Source organism: Oncorhynchus masou, chromosome 15 (genome assembly GCF_036934945.1).
Source record: "Oncorhynchus masou masou isolate Uvic2021 chromosome 15, UVic_Omas_1.1, whole genome shotgun sequence".
NCBI classification, from domain to species: Eukaryota; Metazoa; Chordata; class Actinopteri; order Salmoniformes; family Salmonidae; genus Oncorhynchus; species Oncorhynchus masou.
Genome location: NC_088226.1, coordinates 27,745,536 through 27,767,819, shown reverse-complemented (window position 1 = coordinate 27,767,819; position 22,284 = coordinate 27,745,536). Strand labels below are relative to the sequence as shown.

The following is a 22,284-nucleotide window of genomic DNA, read 5'->3' as shown; positions in this document are numbered from 1 at the left end:
TTTGGGCCTATTACAATACAGAAATCACAACGGATTTGAAGAATATTCACTTGCTGAATGTGCGCCAATCTGGGCAATGGAACGGTCTGCGTGGCCATCTCTGTTGTGATGTCACCTACTAGGTTGGGAAGTGACCTCTGCTCAGACTATGAAGGTGAATACCAGTAGACTGTTGTCGTCAATATGATTTTCAGATCACAAAAAGGTATTTTTGTGTGTTTTTTTTTGCCAGAGCTGCCTCAGCTGATGCCACCGTCTGTCTGTACACTGAAAGTGGCATTAGTTTGATTTGCAAAGGAAGGTTTTCATTTGTATTTTATTTGATGTTGATGCATTTTGTGCCATTGTAGGTTCTTTAGACCAACAGACATGCACAAACATTACTTACTTAATCGTTATTTCCTGGAGGAACATTGGTGTGCAAACAAAGGTTGCCATAACAATATAAATCTTAACAGAGAAGAGAATACTGAATGTAAATGTTAAAGATTATTAAAGATTAAACATTTACTTGAACCAGGGGGAAAAAGAAAAGCAAAAAGCACAATGAGCCTCTTGAATATTTTTTAGAATAAGAAAAACATTTCTGTGCATATTTCACCTATTCATCTTAGTTTTCAGTTAAAGGCCATGCTTTAGATATAGATTATTAGACATTAGAGAGAAAGAAGAACAAAGGCCTATACATACAATATGAACATTACATAGAAGATCCATTTATATATCCCGTTTATACAGTGAATTCAGAAAGTATTTAGACCCCTTCACTTTTTCCACATTTTGCAACATGACAGCCTTATTCTAAAATGGATTTAAAAAACACAATACCCCATAATGACAAAGCGAAAAAAGGTTTGACATTTTTGAAAATGTATTTAAAATAAAAAACAAATGCCTTATTTACATAAGTATTCAGACCCTTTGCTATGAGACTTAAAAATGGAGCTCAGGTGCATCCTGTTTCAATTGATCATCTTTGAGATGTTTCTACAACTTGATTGGAGTCCACCTGTGGTATTTTTTAAAATGTTTATTTAACTAGGCACGTCAGTTAAGAACAAATTCTTATTTACAATGATGGCCTACACCAGCCAAACCCAGACAATGCTGGCAAATTGTGCGTCGTCCTATGGGACTCCCAATCACAGCCGTTTGTGATAAAGCCTGGATTCGAACCAGGGCGTCTGTAGTGACGCCACTATCACTGAGATGCAGTGCCTTAGACCGCTACGCCACTCGGGAGCCCCGAAAATGGGTAAATCCAATTGATTTGGAAGTCACACACCTGTATATTTAAAGGTCTCACAGTTGACAACGCATATCAAAAACCAAGCCATGAGGTCGAAGGAATTTTCCGTAGAGTTCCGAGACAGGATTGTGTCGAGGCACAGATCTGGGGAAGGGTACCAAAAAATGTCTGCAGCATTAAAGAACACAGTGGCCGCCATCATTCTTAAATGTAAGAAGTTTGAAACCACCAAGACTCGTCCGGCCAACTCTAGGAAATAAAATGTGGGAGAAGTCAAGGGGTCTGAATACTTTGTGAATGCACTGTATATACACAAGTGCTTTGATGCATAAAATGCAACCCAACAATTGGACGCACAGGGGTTCCAACCAAATGCATGTGACAACAAAATCAAATAACTAACAGACAAAACGAGTCAACCATCAAGCGGAAGGAGAGCATAACAGGGAGGTCAGTATAAGAATGGTGCGTGACAACTCACAGTTCAACATAGATGGCGTGTGTATGTGTAACAGTCATCACTGCTCCAACCCATATTTAATACGACGGCAGTATTGAGTGAAAAATAAATCAGAACCCCCCCCTAAACATCTAGTTAAAAAATGAATATAAATAAATTAAAAATACATGTTGATGCCATGTCTGGCATATTCATTTTTTAACTAGATGTTTAGGGGGGGTTTTGATATGACAAAAATAATTCAGGGGAATATATTGTCAAGCTGATCTAAACAAAATAATAAAGATTGTTCCTGCTCCGAAACAAATGTGCTGATTAACAACAAAATAACAGATTACTTGATCTGTGTATTCTTGCAGATCAAGAACAGACATTTTCCCATAGATTTTTCAAAACGTTTGATTAAATTCCAGTGTTAATGCCAGCCTAATGAAGTTATGATTTCATTAGAGAACAGCTAATGACATACAAACGCAAGCTCTCGCCAAATTGCATCACTTTAACCATTGGTAAGATAGACTCCATCAACATTGATCTAGGGACGGTCTTCCAGATAGGATAGTTGTTAAAGGTCATGTTTTACATGTAATAAATCTGACCAGGACTACCTCCAAAGCAGTCCTTTTCTCCTATTTAGAAAATGTCAAATTGTGAGTGCGAGTCTTGTCTTATTTACACCTTGCATTAATAACATGTAACATGGATTGTTTGGATTTTCGTGCCAGGACCAGACAAAGGCACAACAAAGAGGGAGGAAAAAGGTAACAAAAAAATGTTGTCATGGAGATGTGAAAGCGCAACAAATTGCGACTACTCTCTGGACTCAACTTCGTTCTTCGGTCAGCTAAAACAGAAACTTAAAATAGGGCCTTATTACGGGCCACTCTTATAGCAATCCAACCAGCATCTCATGTACAAGGAGAAAGCATGGTGACAATCCACATAATGCTGCACTTGGTCTCTTTTCATTGATTTCATGTCATCATTGTTGTTGCATATACTGTTAATGTACACTGAAGTTTGGCCATAGGTCTTAGTGCCACATTCGTTTGATCTTGATTAAATGTTCCCACAACACTGTCCCTAGGTCCTGGGATCACCATTAATGGTAACATATGTGTGTGTGTGTGTGTAAGGGGTTATAACGTGAGTGTGTCTCAGGGAGGGGGCAGGGATCCAGTCCATGGCTGCATCCAAATGGCACCCTATTGACCAGAGTTCTATGGGTCTTTGACCAGTGGTGCACTATTTATAGGGAATAGGGTGTAATTTAGGAAACACCCCATGTGTTTACATTGGGGGTCACATCGGATTCCCGTCACGTCCAACGACATCTCTTCCTCTGACATGCCTCAGGGTCCGACGAACACCCCTCAGAGTCATCGCTTTCAGAGGATAAGGCCCCAGCCAAGGGGGGCGTAGGGGGCAAGTGAGACCCCAAGCCCCCCCTCCCTGGAGCCCCCAGGAGGCCGTTGTTGAGGCGGAGGACCCAGCCCAGCTTATTGTGCAGCAGGTGGCGCAGGCCAGGGGGCAGCGGCAGTACGCTCAGGGTGTCTGGGCACTCAGGGAGGAGCTTGCGGAGGCGAGCACAGCACAGGTACTGCAGGGAAGTGGGCGTGAAGCAGGAGCGGATCACCTTCATGCTGCTCTTGGCTGCTGTGGAACACGCCATGGGGTAGAAATGCTTGTTCTGTAGCTCTGTAGCCGCCACCCCTGCAGAATAGAATATACAATTTATTGTCCAGTTTAGAATGGAAATGTATGGAAATGTACATTACCCAACGTCACACACAAGCAAAAGACTAGGCGCAGCACAGGGGTAACTAGCTGGGTACATGCAGAGGGGGAATATGAGAAATCCTAGGTAGGTTCCATGTTAATTAGGTCTTGAAGTGATTTATAGGGCCAGTTTTCCCATCCCAGATCAAGCCTAGTCCTGGACTAGAAATCACTTTGAATGGAGATTTGACATAAAGCATGCATTGTAGCCTAGGACTTAGCTTAATCAGTGTCTGAGAAACTGGCCCCTATAATGCCCATCTATTTACATACTGCCCAACCACCCATCTAACATGCAGTGTTGGGGAAGTTACCCTGAAAATATAGTTTACCAAGTTATCAATTACTTCACACTGGAGGAAGTTAAGCTACCCTTAAACGATACCCTTAAGCTACCCGAAAAACGATCTTACCGGCAGTATTTCTGTAACTTGATTGCTGGCACACAAAACATTTTGGGACTGTATCAACAATGGACTAATCAAACAAATACCAAAATTTATATTTTGGGGTGTAATTTTCCTTTAAGAAAAAATATAGTTTACTTAACTAAAGTTAATTTGAAAAAGTAGTTCAAACTACTTTGTCATATATTATTTTTAAATCTGAAATGTGTGTAGTTCCAGTAGTTAACTACAACGCTACATGGCAAAAAAGTAATTAACTTCTTGATGACAGGGGGCAGTATTTTCACATCCGGATGAAATGCATGCCCAAATTCAACTGCCTGCTACTCAAGATATGCATATTATTAGTAGATTTGGATAGGAAACACGGACGTTTCTAAAACTGTTTGAATCATGTCTTAGAGTATAACATAACTTATTTTTGTCCTCAGGTGAAACCCCGAGGACAAACCATTCAGATTTTTTTTTTGAGGTCACTCTCTTTTCAATGGGTTTTCATTGGGAATCCAGATTTCTAAAGGGACCATCTTGCATTACCTATCGCTTCCACTGGATGTCAACAGTCTTTAGAAATTGGTTGAGGTTATCCCTTTGTGTAATGAATAAGTACGGCCACCTTGAACGGAGGGTCACTTCAAGTGTACTGTTAGACTGTTAAGACGCGTGACCAGAAAGCTAGCTACAGAGTTTGTTTTCCTCCTGTATTGAACACAGATCATCCCATCTTCAATTTGATTGATTATTTACGTAAAAAAATACCTAAAGTTGTGACATCGTGGTATTTAATAATACTGTCAGTTAAACTCGTGTTTTAACTCTTGTTATAAGCTATCCACATGTGAAATGTTTTGGCAAAGTTTACAGGGAACTTTTGAGATATTTTGTAGTCATGTTGCGCAGGTTGTTTTTTCTGGATCAAATACGCCAAATAAATGGAAATTTTGGATATATATCGACGGAATTAATCGAACAAAAGGACCATTTGTGATGTTTATGGGACATATTGGAGTGCCAACAAAAGAAGCTCGTCAAAGGTAAGGCATGAATTATATTTTTACTTCTGCGTTTTGTGTCGCGCCTTCAGGGTTGAAATATGCTTTCTGTCTTTGTTTATGGAGGTGCTATCCTCAGATAATAGCATTGTCTGCTTTCGCCGAATAGCCTTTTTGAAATCTGACATGTTGGCTGGATTCACAACAAGTGTAGCTTTAATTTGCTATCTTGCATGTGTGATTTTACAAAAGTTTGATTTTTATAGGAATTTATTTGAATTTGACAATCTGCATTTTCCCTGGCTTTTGGCCAGGTGGGACGCTAGTACACATATCCCAGAGAGGTTAACTACTGGAATTGCTACCAAGATTTGAATTTAGTTCAACTACCACCAAGCTAATGCAAAACGTAGTTAAATTACTATATGTAGATCACTACTCACCCCCACCTGCTCCCCTTGACCTGTGACCCCTGTAATTACCTATGCACTTGCGGTTCTTAAAGAAGGTGAGTGTTCCATGCCATGTGTCCAGGTGCACTCCAATGATTGAGCCCTGGCCGAAACGTGAGGAGAAGTTCACCTTGTCTCCTTTATGATGTAACAGACCTAGAATATGACCATATTAGCATTATTATTATTATTATTATTATCATTATTATAATAAGGGGGGGAAAAAAACAGGCTCACACACACACAATTATTTCATGTTTCAAAACAATTTCTTTATCCAGATGAAGGGTACTGTTAAGGGATCCCCTATGGCTCCTAATTATGCTCATGTGTATCTGGGTTACATAGAGAAACAGTCCATTCTCAACCACCTCAAAATATATATTTTATGCCCAACATTATTATTTGGAAATGGTACATTGATATATTTGCTCCATTTTCCACTCCAGTTAGCTCATCATCAAATGCCAACTAGTGTTGGCACAATGACTTGTAGTCTATGGGAACAGCTGCTGTACCTGTAGACTTCCTGTCAGCATTGGCTCGCGAAACTACCTACCTCCATACTGTATGGTCATGGCTAAACAGCTTTTGTCAAATTGACATCAAAAGTTATTATTTTGCATTTTAGCTAACCCTAACCCTTTTCATAACCTTAACCCAATTCTCCTAAACTGCTACGAAAAGTTAAATCTGACAAAAGCTGTATTCTTTCTAGTCAAAACTACTACTCGACGAAGAGACATAAAAATGATATCCACAAGTTAATCGGACACTGGGCAAGGAGATAAAAGGTCCTTATTGCCAAAATCCCAAATTATCCCTTCAAACTATATGGGATCGGGACAGTTGTTTTGTAATATGCATAATGTGACTAGAACGACGTTGTAAACAACAGCATCTTTACAAGGTCCTTTGCTGCTGTTCTGGGATTGATTTGCACTTTTTGAACAAAGTACGTTCATCTCTAGGAGACAGAACGCGTCTCCTTCCTGAGCGGTATGAAGGCTGCGTGGTCCCATGGCGTTTATACTTGCATACTATTGTTTGTATAGATGAACGTGGTACCTTCAGGCGTTTGGAAATTGCTCCCAAGGATGAACCAGACTTGTGGAGGTCTACAATATTTTTTCTGGGGTCTTGGCTGATTTCTTTTGATTTGCCCATGATGTCAAGCAAAGAGACACTGAGTTTGAAGGTAGTCCTTGAAATAGATCCACAGGTACACCTCCAATTGACTCAAATTATGTAAATTAGCCTATCAGAAGCTTCTAAAGCCATAGCATAATTTTCCAAGCTGTTTAAAGACATAGTCAACTTAGTGTATGTAAACTTCTGACCCACTGAAATTGTGATATAGTGAATTATAAGTGAAATAATCTGTCTGTAAACAATTGTTGGAAAAATGACTTGTGTCATGCACAAAGTAATGTCCTAACCGACTTGCCAAAACTATAGTTTGTTAACAAATTTACATTTACGTCATTTGGCAGACGCTCGTGGAATGGTTGAAAAAACGAGTTTTAATGACTCCAACCTAAGTGTATGTAAACTTCCGACTTCAACTGTATGTATATGTATTTGTGTGATATATAAAATTGGCCGATTAATCGGTAACGGCTTTTTTTGGTCCTCCAATAATCAGTATCGGCATTGAAAAATCATAAATGGGGGGGGGAGACAGAGACAGATACCAAACAGACCAAACCATTGTCAATTTCTATTGGTCCAATGAAGATGGATGCAGGGGTGTGGATAGGCTCATTTGAACAACCTTATTTTAGGCCTTGATGTTATTATGCAACTTGATTCTACAATTGAACATTTCTGAAGGGAAGGTGACGTGGCAAATTAGACAACTGCAGGGCTCTACAGTTCAGAACCATCCTATTTGGACTACGAAGAAAAGTGTGGAACTTTGGATATGGAACCAGTGTGCTTGACAGGTGTTGCTCCACCTTGTACAAAACAATATCCCATTAGCAAAGAAAGCTATGGCCGCTACTAAAGTAGTGGAGGCTCTTAACATCATCATACAATGTGGCACACCATGTAATCCAGCTACTCTGATGCTTCATCCATAAACCACATTACTTGAACACGACTTTTGTGAGTTGGTTTTGGATCAACTCTCTGATGGGTTTATTAAGAGTAATCTGTTGGAAAAACCTGAGTTTACCTTATACACAGACGGTTCAAGCATTGTTGAGGGGGCTGATGAGGAAGGCATGCTGGGCAGTTACTACTGTTGGGTTCTGAGGATATGAAATATACTTATTCATGTCACTGAGGGAGAGAGGACAATGTATAACATTAACATTATGTCAGGATATGTTATTGTTAGCCATCAGGGATCCTATGGGAGGGATCCACTGGGAGGACACAGTCTGGTACCAGGCACCATGACAGCCGTGAGTTGGAGAGGAGTGAGCACTTGGGGTAGAGGTCAGGTCAGATGACGTGAGGAAGAACAGATATCACTAAGGTTCTGTCTAGCAACAGAAATGCATTGGCTGTTCAGATGTGTAGGAGGAGACTCAGGAGGAAGGGTTAAATATCAGTGCTTGTGTGAAATGTCGTTGTCTAATGCAGCTGTATTGATCCGCTGGGAAGAATTAAACTTGGTTAAGCTTTCATAGTGTCCGCTGAGTTTTTTTAACCTGAGAATTAGAACCTAACACTACAATGGACAATGTGATAGTGACAGGCACGTTAGATTTAAGAAAATCAGACGTTCACTTTATGAGTGACACAATGTTTAACTATTGCATACAACTCTCTAATGCAGTAGCGGAAGCAGACAGACAAGTATAAGAGGCGTCGGGAATAAGTCCCGAGGGGGGACATGACGTAGTACCAGGACAGTGGGTGATGGTAAAAAAATATTTAACAGAGACATTAGGGCCAAAATGGAAAGGTCCTCATCACGTTCTGCTCATAACGAGGTCAGCAGTAAAAGTCCATGGAAAATCACGATGGATATTATGTCACTCATTGCAAGGTTGTCCATGTTGATGACAAAGCGGAGCCTGGAGAATAAAGAACTGATTGATTAGCAATCGGGGGCCAATCTCGGGTGAAGAAGCATAGTAAGATGATCAGAACCTGATATGTTGTACACCGCAGTCATCATATTAGGGATATCTAGGTGAAATGACCAACATCTTCCTGAAATCGGGACATGCGTACTTAGGGAAATCTATGTGAAATATCAATTTCTCTTGAAACCAGGACATGTTACTTTCACTTTTTTGTTTCCTTCGTTACAGGTTACTACAATCTACAGTCTAAAGCAATATCCCTTGACCCAAGGACTGAACTTGAAATTATACAAGATCACTGGTGAAGTGTTCACTAGAGAAGTCCTTATCAACCAGTGGAACGGAAGAAGAATTAGAAAAGAAGATTTCCTCACTACCGGCAGACTTTCAGAACATAATTTCTAATAGTTATCTATGCGGGACTGATACCAGTGTGGAAGAGCGGATCACTTCTAAAGGACTTGGTAAATGATTACCTTGCCAATAGGACGATTGAATATTATGGTCTTGTAGACAATTACATTTTGTAGTAGGAATACAGGAATACAAATACAGGATGTAGTAGGAATCGTAAGGGACACCCATCATTACACCGGTTAATACTTGTTTTTTATAACTTTGTTTGAAATCTATTTCTTATTGTAACAGCAAGTAAAATATGCCCCTTGTATTATAGAAATGCAAGGTGTTTAATGTGAATGATTTTATGCATACTGCTAATGTGTTTTATACTGTATATTTTTTCATGTTTAAAAAAAAAAAATTTCTAAAAAGATATTAAGTATATTTCTTTTTAAAATGGTCTAGGGGGAGTGTAAGAATATTTTGAAGATAAATACACAACACAGGGGACGAGAGGTCAAGAGTACTAAAAGTCAATAGAGTACTAATGGTCAATATGGAATTATCAATGGAAATAGATGGTTTTCAGTTCAACATCTGTTAGGAATGTCAGTCCTGAACTCTGAGAACGTGCCATAGCTATGTGTGGCACGTTCTCATTGGTCCAACCTGAAATAGGATACTTGTTATTTGGCCATTGGTCCAGCTTTATTGCAAGGAATTCTAATTGGCCATCAACAGGCTAGGGCTGGGTTATAAAACTACATCCTGTCCCTTTGTTCTGTGGAGAGAATCACTGAGGACAGGGAAGGAACGACCATCTAACATCTACCTCTCAGCATAAAATCTATGATTTATCATCTTTGAATAAACCTATTTTCCTCCCCCTGATTTGCTATAGGGTTTGTATTATTAAAGAATAACATCAACTGCTAACAGCTCCAAAAGTGAAAACCCTGTCCAGCAGAGCAGGCACCACTACCTGCAGGCTCAATCAAACACTGAAAGTATTTGAAAGAAAACTAATACGATATGAACCCAGGTCTGTTTGTGATAAGGACTATATGATGGATTATATGGTTTTACCAGTGTAGGAGAGACCCCAGCTGTCGTCATCTTTCCCCAACAGGCTGCAGAAGGTATGTCTGTACTTATCCAGATTCACGTCACAGGTTCCGATGCCTACCATCTACACAACATCGAATAGTCTTCATTCAACATGTTCACCTTAACCACATAACATTAAAATAGAACAGTAATCAACATGCTCACCATTATACAATATGCAAAAGGTTCACAAAATAAGCTTTAGGAAAGAGAAACCACTAAACTTCCTAAGGTCTTACAAGACTAAGCACCAACCCCCAGAAGAGGAGGCTGGTAAAAGAGAGAAATCAGAGGACAGGCTCATAGTAATGGCTGGAATTGAATGAATGAATGAATGAAAACTATTCCATTACAATGTGCCAGCCTCCGATTTAAAGTGACACCTGTCTCCACTGATCCTCATAATGCTGTCTCCTGAGTAATGATGGGCAGAGCCTCACCATATCTGTCCCGTACACTGGTGATGTCATCTTGATCTCCCAGAAGTGCTGTCCATCTGCCAGCTCCTTGGAGCCTCTTATGGCTGCTGTGCCGCAGCTGTACTCCGTGTGGAAGTTGACTTTGCGGTTGTCGCAGGTCATCAACGTGGCCGTGGAGCGGTTACTATCGTCCCACACCCAGTCGAAGTCTGCAATGTCAAGAGGTCAGTGAATCAAATGACAGTTGACTTCCAACATTTCAGACACTTAAGATATTTTAATAAGCAAATAATGGTGAGAGCTTCACTTTTGGGAACTCCCTGATACAGCATGGGCATGAAACATAAGAAAACCCTCAGAAAGAGTGTGAAATACCTGAAGGGACTACCTGAACTTGACCTATAAAAAGCAATCACTTTTCCACTTCAAAACGTTTTGCTATGATGTGCCCTTCTGAACACAACCCTAGTTCCCCACCCTGCCCCTCCAGTCCTCACCCTGGTCTTCCTCTCCACAGTGGCAGTCTTTGATGCGGTGGAAGCCCCGGAGATGTGGGTTGTAGCTGGGCTCGGCCTGGGAGTCGCAGGTGCAGTACGACTCTCCGGTAACGGGCACGGCACTGGGGACCGGTGGCACCACGGGACGGTAGTCTGGCTCAGAGTCTGAGTCACTGTACTGCAGAGGCCAAACAGTACATAACAGTGCTCAAATATGTCAGCTGTACTTGACTCCGCTTTTCTGGCACAATGGAACTTTCTATGTCACAGGTGCCAAACTCATTCCACAGAAGGCCAATTGTCTGCGGATTTTCGCTCCTCCCTTGTACTTGATTGATCAACTTGCCTTAGGTCCCTCATTAGTTAGGAACTCCCCTCACCTGGTTGTCTAGGTCTTAATTGGACAAAAACTGAAAGGAAATAACAAAAACCAGAAGACAATCTTCTCTCTATGGAATGAGTTTCACACCCCTGGACTACGTCCGTCACAAACCGACCCTTACCTGTAAGCGTTCGTAGCCCCACTCTTCACTTTCTGAGGACAGTACCAGCGCCCGGGAATCAGCATCTCGCCGTAGTCCACTCCACACGTAACGCCATGCCCGGCTGTTTCTGCTCCGCCTTGACATTGCAGCAGGACACCTGGGGGAGGGAAGAGTCAGAGTTGGGTGGACAAAGGTTGCATCCAAAATGGCACCCTATTCAGTGCATTACTTTTGACCAGAGCCCTATGAGCTCCAGAAGTTGACAATTTTACAATGTAGGCAAAAATGTGATATACAGTGCATTCGGGAAGTATTCAGACCCCTTGACTTTTTCCACATTTGGTTACGTTACAGCCTTATTCTAAAATGTATTAAATAGTTTTTTCCCCCTCATCAATCTACACACAATGCCCCATGATGACAAAGCAAAAAACTGTTTTTAATAATAATAATAATTTTTTTAATAACTGAAATATCACATGTATATAAGTATTCAGACCCTTTACTCAGTACTTTGAGAGCCCAGACGATCGATCTGAACATTAACACGCATCACTTGCGGTACGGTTATGGAAGCATAAGGACCTTATATTTCATATCAGTAAGAAATAAAAAACAATTTAAAAAAACAATACATTGATACACATACACCTTTATAGGGTTAGTGTCCCCACACAGCCATCTCCATGTTACAGAGTGTGTTTACGGAAGACAGAAGGAAGACCTCCTGTGCTAATTAGCATGCTCCTAACCTGTGTGTAACAGAAGAAGGCCGCCAGAAATGTTGTTGTCACTGAAAAACAATGTTGGCTGCAACTGTGATAAACCCAGTTAAAACAGTGTATACTTTGCATTTGTGAAATTATATTGATGAGATATAGAACCATATCGCAATTTAGAATTAATTCACATTTAGATAAGAGTATTTGACTGCCAGAGCCAGTCTACCTCTGAAGATACTGGATCATAAGGTCCTTGGACCGTAACGATACGCTCCTTATTAACCTCTAAAGGTCTAAGCCAGGGATCATCAACTAGATTCAGCTGTGGGCTGATTTTTTCTTGAGTGGATTTGTAGACTGCAAAAATTTACTAGCTAACTAACCAACAACCGTAACCATGTATTTGAGAGACAACGGGTGCTCATTGTGCAAATGTATTCACATTTTCAATAAACATTGGAAACAAAATACAGTTAACATGTTGTCAACAATCTAAGCCAACCCTGTCTGTTTTGCCTCTTAGTTACGCACACGTTGGTTTTGTTGCTAAACAACCAAGCCGTATATTAGTTTGTAGGCCAAACCGTTTGGACTCTACAGGCTCATGTTTTTGTGAGAAGACTGATTTTCTGGATTTCTCTTCGTCTGACAAACAGTCATGTAGCTCTGCCACAGTCCACAGCAGATGCAGAAGGCCGACATAGGCGGATCTGGTGGATTGAGCCAATGCAAAAAAAACATAACGCAAAGACAGATTTATGGGGACATTTTAATTATGTTAAACTGATGCACAGGTGCATCAATCAATTAGGGGGTTAAGAGTACATCTTGGGCTAACTGATGCCTAGCCTTGCTACACCATCAATTATGGATAAATGAAGATCTCCTACTCAGGCTATTTACCATTTAAACAAATTGTTACAGTTCCGGTCTGCTTAAGGGGCACCAATGCAATGGATAGAAGAATGAGACAGATATTTCACCGGATGTATAAATGTGATGTATCCAGTTGGCATTTCCACACCACCAAATATGGTGATGAGAGGAAGCCCAGTGGCCTGCAGTGTGAGAAGATGGAGAGAGATGGATTTTGGCAGTCATTCTGCTAATTCTCATTGATTAAACATTTGATCTCCAGTTCCATTTCAAAAACTAAAATCTGTAACAAACTGTGGACTGTGTTTTTTAGACTTTACCCTTTGCCAAAGTTTAAAAAAAGGGCGAATATAGTTATTGCAGACGCACTTCACAGCGTAGACGTTCCCTAACGGAAATATGCAAATAAAATGCTAGAACGCAGCAATAGGTTCTCACTAGCTTGTGCTTGGCTCTGCCCACCTCCTTGCTTGTTCTGCCCACTATGATTATTTTGCTCCATTTGGAAAACTAGTGGTGCACGATTCCAGGATTTTTGGAGTCGAAAGGAGTACTCTTGTTCGACTCCAAAAACACACTGAAACGGATGCGCACAGACACCATCTCATTATTGCAGTCCTACTAGGAAGACTACATTTAGAGGACATGAGCATGATGTTGCCCACTTGCCTATAAAAGGCCTATTTTGTTTGAATATAGAAGATGATGTGTAGTTCAAAAATATTTCAGTGATATTCCTGCTGTGTGCATGATGCAGCGCACTTTGCTGATAAACCTGTTCTTTGCCATGTTATAGCTCTATTCGGTCAGGTATTACCAGAGAGGATGTTTCATCTTCCTCCTCTGCAGCATTGCCATGTTCACGGTTTTCCCGCCATATTTGGCTACTTTATAACCTAAGTTGTGGGTGAAAATGTATTGGCCATGGTTGCAGGTTTTTGGGCTATTTCTAAGTTGCACCGCAGCCACCATGGCATTTCTCTTAGAAAAATATACAGTACCATTCAGAAGTTTGGACACACCTACTCATTCAAGGGTTTTTCTTTATTTTCTACATTGTAGATGTAGTGAAGACATCAAAACTATGAAATACCACATATGGAATCATGTAGTAACCAAAAAAGTGTTAAACCAAATATATTTTATATTCTTCAAAGTAGCCACCCTTTGCCTTGATGACAGCTTCTCACACTCTTGGCCTTTTCTCAACCAGCTTCACCTGGAATGCTTTTCCAACAGTCTTGAAGGAATTCCCACATATGCTGAGCACTTGTTGGCTGCTATTCCTTCACTCTGCGGTCCAACTCATCCCAAACCAGCTCAATTGGATTGAGGTTGGGGGATTGTGGAGGCCAGGTCATCTGATGCAGCACTCCACTCTCCTTCTTGGTCAAATAGCCCTTACCACAGCCTGGAGGTGTGTTGGGTCATAGTCCTGTTGAAAAACAAATGATAGTCCCACTAAGAGCAAACCAGATGGAATGGCTTATCTCTGCAGGATGCTGTGGTAGTCATTCTGATTAAATGTGCCTTGAATTCTAAATAAATCACAGACAGTGTCACCAGCAAAGCACCCCCACCTCATCACACCTCCTCCATGCTTCATGGTGGGAACCACACATGCAGAGATCCCCCGTTCACCTACTTTGCGTCTCTCAAAGACAAGGCAATTGGGATCAAAAATCTCATATTTGAACTCATCAGACCAAAGGACATATTTCCACCGGTCTAACGTCCATTGTTTGGCCCAAGCAAGTCTCTACTTTTTATTGGTGTCCTTTAGTATTGGTTTCTTTGCAGCAACTCAACCACGAAGGCCTTCACACAGTCTCCTCTGAACAGTTGATGTTGAGATGTGTCTATTACTTGAACTCTGAAGCATTTATTTGGGCTGCAATTTCTGAGGATGGTAACTCCAATGAACTTATCCTCTGCAGCAGAGGTAACTCTGGGTCTTCCTTTCCTGTGGCGGTCCTCATGAGAGCCAGTTTTATCATAGCGCTTGATGGTTTTGCACTTGAAGAAAGTTCCAAAGTTATTGAAATTTTCCAGATTGACTGACCTTCAAGTCATAAAGTAATGATGGACTGTTGTTCTCTTTGCTTATTTTAGTTGTTCTTGCCATAATATGGACTTGGTGTTTTACCAAATAGGCTTACAGTGGGGCAAAAAAAGTATTTTGTCAGCCAACAATTGTGCAAGTTCTCCCACTTAAAAGATGAGAGAGGCCTGTAATTTTCATCATAGGTACACTTCAACTATGACAAGACAAAATTAGAGAAAAAACAAATCCAGAAAATCACATTGTAGGATTTTTAATGAATTTATTTGCAAATTATGGTGGAAAAAAGTATTTGGTCACCTACATACAAGCAAGATTTCTGGCTCTCACAGACCTGTAACTTCTTCTTTAAGAGGCTCCTCTGTCCTCCACTCGTTACCTGTATTAATGGCACCTGTTTGAACTTGTTATCAGTATAAAAGACACCTGTCCACAACCTCAAACAGTCACACTCCAAACTCCACTATGGCCAAGACCAAAGAGCTGTCAAAGGACACCAGAAACAAAATTGTAGACCTGCACCAGGCTGGGAAGACTGAATCTGCAATAGGTAAGCAGCTTGGTTTGAAGAAATCAACTGTGGGAGCAATTATTAGGAAATGGAAGACATACAAGACCACTGATAATCTCCCTCGATCTGGGACTCCACGTAAGATCTCACCCCGTGGGGTCAAAATGATCACAAGAACGGTGAGCAAAAATCCCAGAACCACACGGGGGGACCTAGTGAATGACCTGCAGAGAGCTGGGACCAAAGTAACAAAACCTACCATCAGTAACACACTAGGCCGCCAGGGACTCAAATCCTGCAGTGCCAGGCGTGTCCCCCTGCTTAAGCCAGTACATGTCCTGGCCCGTCTGAAGTTTGCTAGAGAGCATTTGGATGATCCAGAAGATTGGGAGAAAGTCATATGGTCAGATGAAACCAAAATATAACTTTTTGGTAAAAACTCAACTGGTTGTGTTTGAAGGACAATGAATGCTGAGTTGCATCCAAAGAACACCATGCCTACTGTGAAGCATGGGGGTGGAAACATCATGATTTGGGGCTGTTTTTCTGCAAAGGGACCAGGACGACTGATCCGTGTAAAGGAAACAATGAATGGGGCCATGTATCGTGAGATTTTGAGTGAAAACCTCCTTCCATCAGCAAGGGCATTGAAGATGAAACTTGGCTAGGTCTTTCACCATAACAATGATCCCAAACACACTGCCCAGGCAACGAAGGAGTGGCTTCGTAAGAAGCATTTCAAGGTCCTGGAGTGGCCTAGCCAGTCTCCAGATCTCAACCCCATAGAAAATCTTGGGAGGGAGTTGAAAGTCCGTGTTGCCCAGCAACAGCCCCAAAACATCACTGCTCTAGATGAGATCTGCATGGAGGAATGGGCCAAAATACCAGCAACAGTGTGTGAAAACCTTGTGAAGACTTACAGAAAACTTTTGACCTCTGTCATTGCCAACAAAGGTTATATAAGAAAGTATTGAGATAAAATAAGTATTTGGTCAATAACAAAAGTTTTCCACCATAATTTGCAAATAAATTCATAAAAAATCCTACAAAGTGATTTTCTGGATTTTTTTCCTCATTTTGTCTGTCATAGTTGAAGTGATGAAAATTACAGGCAAAAAAATACAGGCACACCTGTTAATTGAAATGCATTCCAGGTGACATGAAGCTGGTTGAGAGAATGCCAAGAGTGTGCAGCGCTGTCATCAAGGCAAATGGTGGCTACTTTGAAGAATCTCAAATATAAAATATTTTGATTTGTTTAACACTTTTTTGGATACTATATGATTCCATGTGTTATTTCAAAGTTGATGTCTTCACTGTTATTCTACAATGTAGAAAATAGTAAAAATAAAGAAAAACCCTGGAATGAGTAGGTGTGTCAACTTTTGACTGGTACTGTATATTTCACTGTGGCCTGTTGCTGAGTGTCAGGCAATGAGGCAGGCTGATGCGGAGTGAGTGATTGGTGGGGAGGGCCGGAGAGGTTTGTGTGTGTGTGTGTGTTTGTTAAAAGAACACTACAGTTATTGGCTAAGTCATGTGAGGGAGAGGACAGAAAGCAGCACACGTGCACGTTGAATGTAGGCTATTTACCAGTTGAATGTAGGCTATTTAGACTGTCATTAGGGAAACACCTATTTGTCACACTTTTTCCATAAAACATTATGCTAGAACTGATGCACATCAAGAAACAATGGAGACAAAGTGTAACTGGTGTACACACTTTGTATTTCACAGAAAATCCCTCATTTATTTAAAGGTTATTTTGAGATATATTGTACTACTTTCAAGATAACTATTTTATTGTAGTTATTTTCTAAATTGTGATGCCATCAACGGGAGCCATGCTTTTACTCCTCAGCTTACTCAAAGTGTGATGAGGAAAGGTGTGTTTATATGTATGTTTATTTGTCTTTTGAATGCAAATTTTCACAAATGCACAAAAATCTTAAATAAACATAGTCTTGTTGCACTACTGTCTGTAGGAATATATATTAGCGTGAATGGAGATCATTTGAGTGGAACTTTGAAAGGCTAGTCCAGCTAGAGAGGGTCTCTTTCAGGTACAGACAGTGTGAGTTTTCTGATTTTCTCACGGTATTCTTTATTATCTTTTGTCAGGAAAATATACTTGAGTTATGAGGGTCCAGATGGCAGCATTGTTTGCCTTGGATTTGTAGCCATTCCATGCAGGTATGTTGTTAAAATGTGACATTTTTGTATTTCATGTTTGATGTGCCTAGTTAGCGGTCGTTCATTTTGTTAACTGTCTGGTCATGTCAGGAAGGGTGTTGTATGCCTGCAGTATAATAGAACATTCAAATAAATACTTCTTATTAGCAAATTACTAGTATATTGGTGTACAACTTTAATAAAATGACATTTGAGTCTTTTGAAAATATGAACATGTACATTTTGTACGATACATTTTTTTGTTGTCAGTTTGCTCAAAGCGTGGTGAGGAATAGGCAAATATACTTGTGTATGAGTCCAGACAGCCGCATTAACATTTGCCTTGCATTTGTATCCATTCCATGCAGCCATTTAAAAAAAGAGAGACAACCGGGGCCTCCGGGGTGACGCAGCGCTAGCTGTGCCACCAGAGACTCTGGGTTCGAGCCCAGGCTCTGTCGCAGCCGGCCGAGACCGGGAGGACCATGGGACGAGGCACCATTGGCCTAGCATCGTCTTGGTTAGGGAGGGTTTGGCCGGTAGGGATATCCTTGTCTCATCGCGCAATAAAGACTCCTGTGGAGGGCCGTGCGCAGTGCACGCTAACCAGGTCGCCAGGTACACAGTGTTTCCTCCGACACATTGGTGCGGCTGGCTTCTGGGTTGGATGCGCGCTGTGTTAAGAAGCAGTGTGACTTGGTTGGGTTGTGTTTCGGAGGACGCATGGCTTTCGACCTTTGTCTCTCCCGAGCCCGTACAGGAGTTGTAGCGATGAGACAAGATAGTAACTACTAACAATTGGATACCACGAAAATGGTGCAAAAAAGGGGGTAAAAGAGACAACCAGCAGAATTGTGTCCAGTGCTTTCCCTTCCCTTCCACCTAAAACTCCCCAGAACACAACGCAAAAAGGTACCAGTATAGAACCGGTTCCAAAAGCACTTGAAAACGGCTTTGGGCGCACTAGAGTGCATTACATAAATTTGCTCAGAGGTGGTTTAAACTGCATTCTAATGTTGACTGCTTAAAGAAAAAAGGTATCAAGCATGCTTTATGCATGCTTGGGTCTCCGGGGCTACCCGAGTGGAAATTTGAAATGGAAGTGGTTCTTCTTATGGAGAAAAGTTCTCAATGTAACTGACATTAGGCTAAATGTGTAGAACTATACATTTGCCTCTGCTGGCCATCAAGTAGCCTATTAAATGTATATGCCATTTCATACAATAAATATGTTGAAATCACAACATCACTGGAGTCATTGCAAATCAATGTGTGTCACTTGTGTAGCCTACATGGACCTGGCAAAGCAATTTAATAAATAGCCTAAGACAGTTTGTTGTTGTAGCCTTGTATTATTATGAACGCATTAGATTGACGTAACAGTTGTCAGATTAGGCTACAGGTAAAACATTTTTTACATTTTTTTTTTATAAACACTGGCTGTTGTTGACAAGCATATTCAGTTCATATACATATTATTGAAATTATGACCATCCTCAGCAGCCTATTCAAGCAGGCTGTTGGGAAACAAGCACCTCTAATTGCGAAATCGCCTCACTCTTCATTAATAAATTAGTCTTAATTTGAACTAAGCAAGCTGCTAAATCGTTCAGTTTATATCTTGTCTACAGTATCTTAGACGAGATGTAGGCTATCTGAAATTAGATGTAGGCCTATCAGGGGCTATAGCATACCTGCCTTAAGCTAAGCAAACTACGGCAAAATGTAATTGCATTCATAAACCCAGATTTTAGTCTGTAGCCTATGCCTATTGAAATTACAAGTCAATCTTGCAAATGGGTCATTTATAATGGTTTGTAGTCTTAATATCTGGCACATAATTGCCAGAAAATAGCCTAACAGTTTTTTTTTATGTTCATCCAAGTATTTCTTGCTCAGAGATTTACTGTCGGATTTATCTATAGCTATGCACACGCGCAAAGGGGATTTATATACATTTATAAACCTTGTTCGAGCCCTGAATGCTGATTGGCTGAAAACTGTGCTACATCACACCATATACCACGGGTATTACAAAACATTAATTTTTACTGTTCTAATCACAGTGGTAACCAGTTTATAATAGCAATAATGCACCATATACCATACACCTCGGGACGGTTGAGCAAGCGTGAGCTAATGTGATTAGCATGATATTTTAAGTAACAAGAACATTTCCCAGGTTATCGACATATCCGATACGGGCAGAAACATTAAATTCCTGTTAATCTAACTGCACTATCCAATTTACAGTAGCTATTACAGTGAAAAAATACCATGCTATTGTTTGAGGAGAGTGCACAGTTATGAACTTGAAAATGTATTAATAAACCAATTAGGCACATTTGGGCAATCTTGATCCAACATTTTGAACAGAAATGCAATGATTATTTGGCAAATACAGAATTACGCCTAACCTGGAATAATACACTGTGACCTCTCTTGCATTTCAAAGATTGGGGGGGGGGGGGGGGGGCATGTTTTTTCGTTTTTTCGTATTATCTTTTACCAGATCTAATGTGTTATATTCTCCCAATGTGTTATATTCCTTTCAAATAGTATCAATAATATGCATATTCTTGCTTCAGGTCCTGAGCTACAGGCAGTTAGATTTGGGTATGTCATTTGATTTTTCTTTTTTAAAGGGTCCAATCCTTAAGAGGTTGCAATGTCATAACTTGCAATTATTATTATTTAGAGGAATCCCGAATTTTGCTTCTAATGTCGTTACGCTACAAGTTACTATGATACTCAACGTTACGGGAAAATGGTTTATTGTAGAGATATGGCAACTCCTCCCATGCTGTCAAAAAAAAGTATGTACTAGTTTTTCCGAGCCTTTTGGGTTGGCTTTGAGTGGTCATGGGCTCGACATTTTAACTTCACCTGGCAACTCTGCGTCTCTCTGTACACTTCACGTACCATCAACTGTCATGCATAGATTTTAGATAGCTACATTTTACTTACCTAGTTGCTGTGCATAAAATAACCATCCATCTGTTTAAACTAAGTGACCAAGCGACGCAAATATGTAGGCTAGGCTACTGACTAGATCATACAATCAATCATCTCGTCTGGTACGTTTTGGGCCTAGCTGGCTCGCGAACAGCCCCAACAGTGCTGCAAACACGTTTTCAATTTAACTAACGTCTACGGGCTAGCTGTGCCTACATGGTCAAGGCCTAAACATTTACATCATGGCAAAAATGTAAGAAATAATATGCATCATAACTAGTTACATATCTACAGTTTAACCTTTCTCCGACAACATGTTATTATTGTTGACGTTAGCTAGCTTGCAAGTACCTAGTTAGTTACAGTTGGCTGGCTAGACAGCGTTAGCGCGATTGCTAATGTACCTGTATTGTAACGTTACCAGCCGTCCGTTTCCTGTCCGACACTTAAAAATAGACCCTTAGTCTTCGTTAAATGCCACAGGACTATATAGGCCAATATCTTTTTTAAACATTTGCAGCGAAGTACTTTCTTTACTAACATGCTAGTCGGCCAACTAGCTTAAGTCACTCTCTATGACAGAGTTTCTAAACCGAGGCGCAACATCGCGAGATTTCCGGAAACGCTTACCAAACAGACCAGGCCGGATTTGAGACTTCAATGACACGTCAAAAAGTATTCCTTCGTTTTTACTTTTCTCAAAATCTAACGGCACAACCTGGATTCTAATAATGTTTTAAGTAGTTCAACACGTTATTATTCCAACATCGTGAAAGTGCGAAACTGACACGTGTTCATTTTCGTCACAAATTACTTTATAGTTAATAAGGAGTGCCTTTGATTTGAAGGCTTGCCCGTGCGCAGTTTGGCGCGAGACGTCCGTTAACCCGATGCGGTGTTTCAACGCATTTCTTTAGCTCGCCAGCGTCGCCACCGACATCGCCTGAAGCGGGATTTCTATCGGAGAAGCAGTTTCTGCCCAACTTCAATTCAAAGATTTTTTATAACTAACCCAAGATAGACCAGAGCCTGTCGTTTCCAATGGGAATAAATTAATCCGAGTGGGCGGCAGTGTAGCCTAGTGGTTAAAGCGTTGGTTGCAAGATCGAATCTCCAAACGGACAGGGTACAAATCTGTCGTTCTGCCCCTGAACAAGGGGTTTACCCACTGTTCCTAGACCCTCGTTGAAAATAAGATTGTGTTATTAACTGACGTGCCTAGTAAAATGAAAAAATAAGTGGGCAGAGCAAAGCACCAGCTACGGAAATCCTATTGGCGTGTTCTAGCATTTATTTCCATAAGGGAACGCCCACTGCGCGTGTGCAGTAACTCAATTCGCCAAACACTCCTAAAAAACACATATCAAAACTTTGGCAAAACAAAGTTTTGCTACAGATTTTAGTTTTGTAAACAGAAAACTGTATGGGAATCAAATGTTTCATCAATGACAAAATTTGCAGAATTTCGGCCAAAATCCATCTCGCTCCACCTTCTCCTACTGGGCTTCCTCATTATATTTGGTAGTGAGGAAACGCCAACTGGATGCTTCACATTAATACATCCGGTGAAATATCTGACTCATTGTTCTATGTTCATACTGTACTGTCTGACTATCATGACCTACTTTCCGGCAACAGAAAAACAATACTCTGTCAAACCAGCTGCTGCCATGTGGGATTTTTCTTCCCTCCAACTAATTGCGAAGTTGCACATGTGAAGATTGTGAATTCTGTTATTTATAGTGCTGCTATATAA

The 22,284-nt window shown here is 40.7% G+C and overlaps 1 protein-coding gene across 4 annotated transcripts; it reads right to left on the bottom strand.

Moving 5' to 3' along the window:
* Positions 1-297: 297 nt before the first annotated feature.
* On the bottom strand, positions 298-21,717 carry LOC135556072 (SPRY domain-containing SOCS box protein 3-like). 4 transcript variants are annotated; one of them, XM_064988967.1, is made up of 7 exons: positions 21,541-21,717; positions 11,249-11,387; positions 10,746-10,923; positions 10,270-10,457; positions 9,809-9,911; positions 5,370-5,495; positions 298-3,422 (listed from the first exon to the last, which is right to left on the bottom strand). In XM_064988967.1, exons 2-7 carry the CDS (start codon positions 11,372-11,374, stop codon positions 3,028-3,030), a joined length of 1,116 nt encoding a protein of 371 aa, XP_064845039.1. In that variant the 5' UTR covers positions 11,375-11,387; positions 21,541-21,717; the 3' UTR covers positions 298-3,027. The 4 variants fall into 4 exon arrangements, with proteins under 4 accessions (XP_064845039.1, XP_064845036.1, XP_064845038.1 ...); XM_064988964.1 differs by lacking the exon at positions 21,541-21,717 and adding an exon at positions 20,541-21,526; XM_064988966.1 differs by lacking the exon at positions 21,541-21,717 and adding an exon at positions 20,933-21,525.
* Positions 21,718-22,284: the final 567 nt, after the last annotated feature.

Coding starts and splice junctions, on each gene's coding strand:
- LOC135556072 (XM_064988964.1), bottom strand. CDS start 20,566: ATGGTTATTTTATGCACAGCAACTAG. Junction 11,388..20,540: donor ATTTTATGCACAGCAACTAG/GTAAGTAAAATG, acceptor TCCCTCCCCCAG/GTGTCCTGCTGCAATGTCAA. Junction 10,924..11,248: donor GGGGCTACGAACGCTTACAG/GTAAGGGTCGGT, acceptor TGGCCTCTGCAG/TACAGTGACTCAGACTCTGA.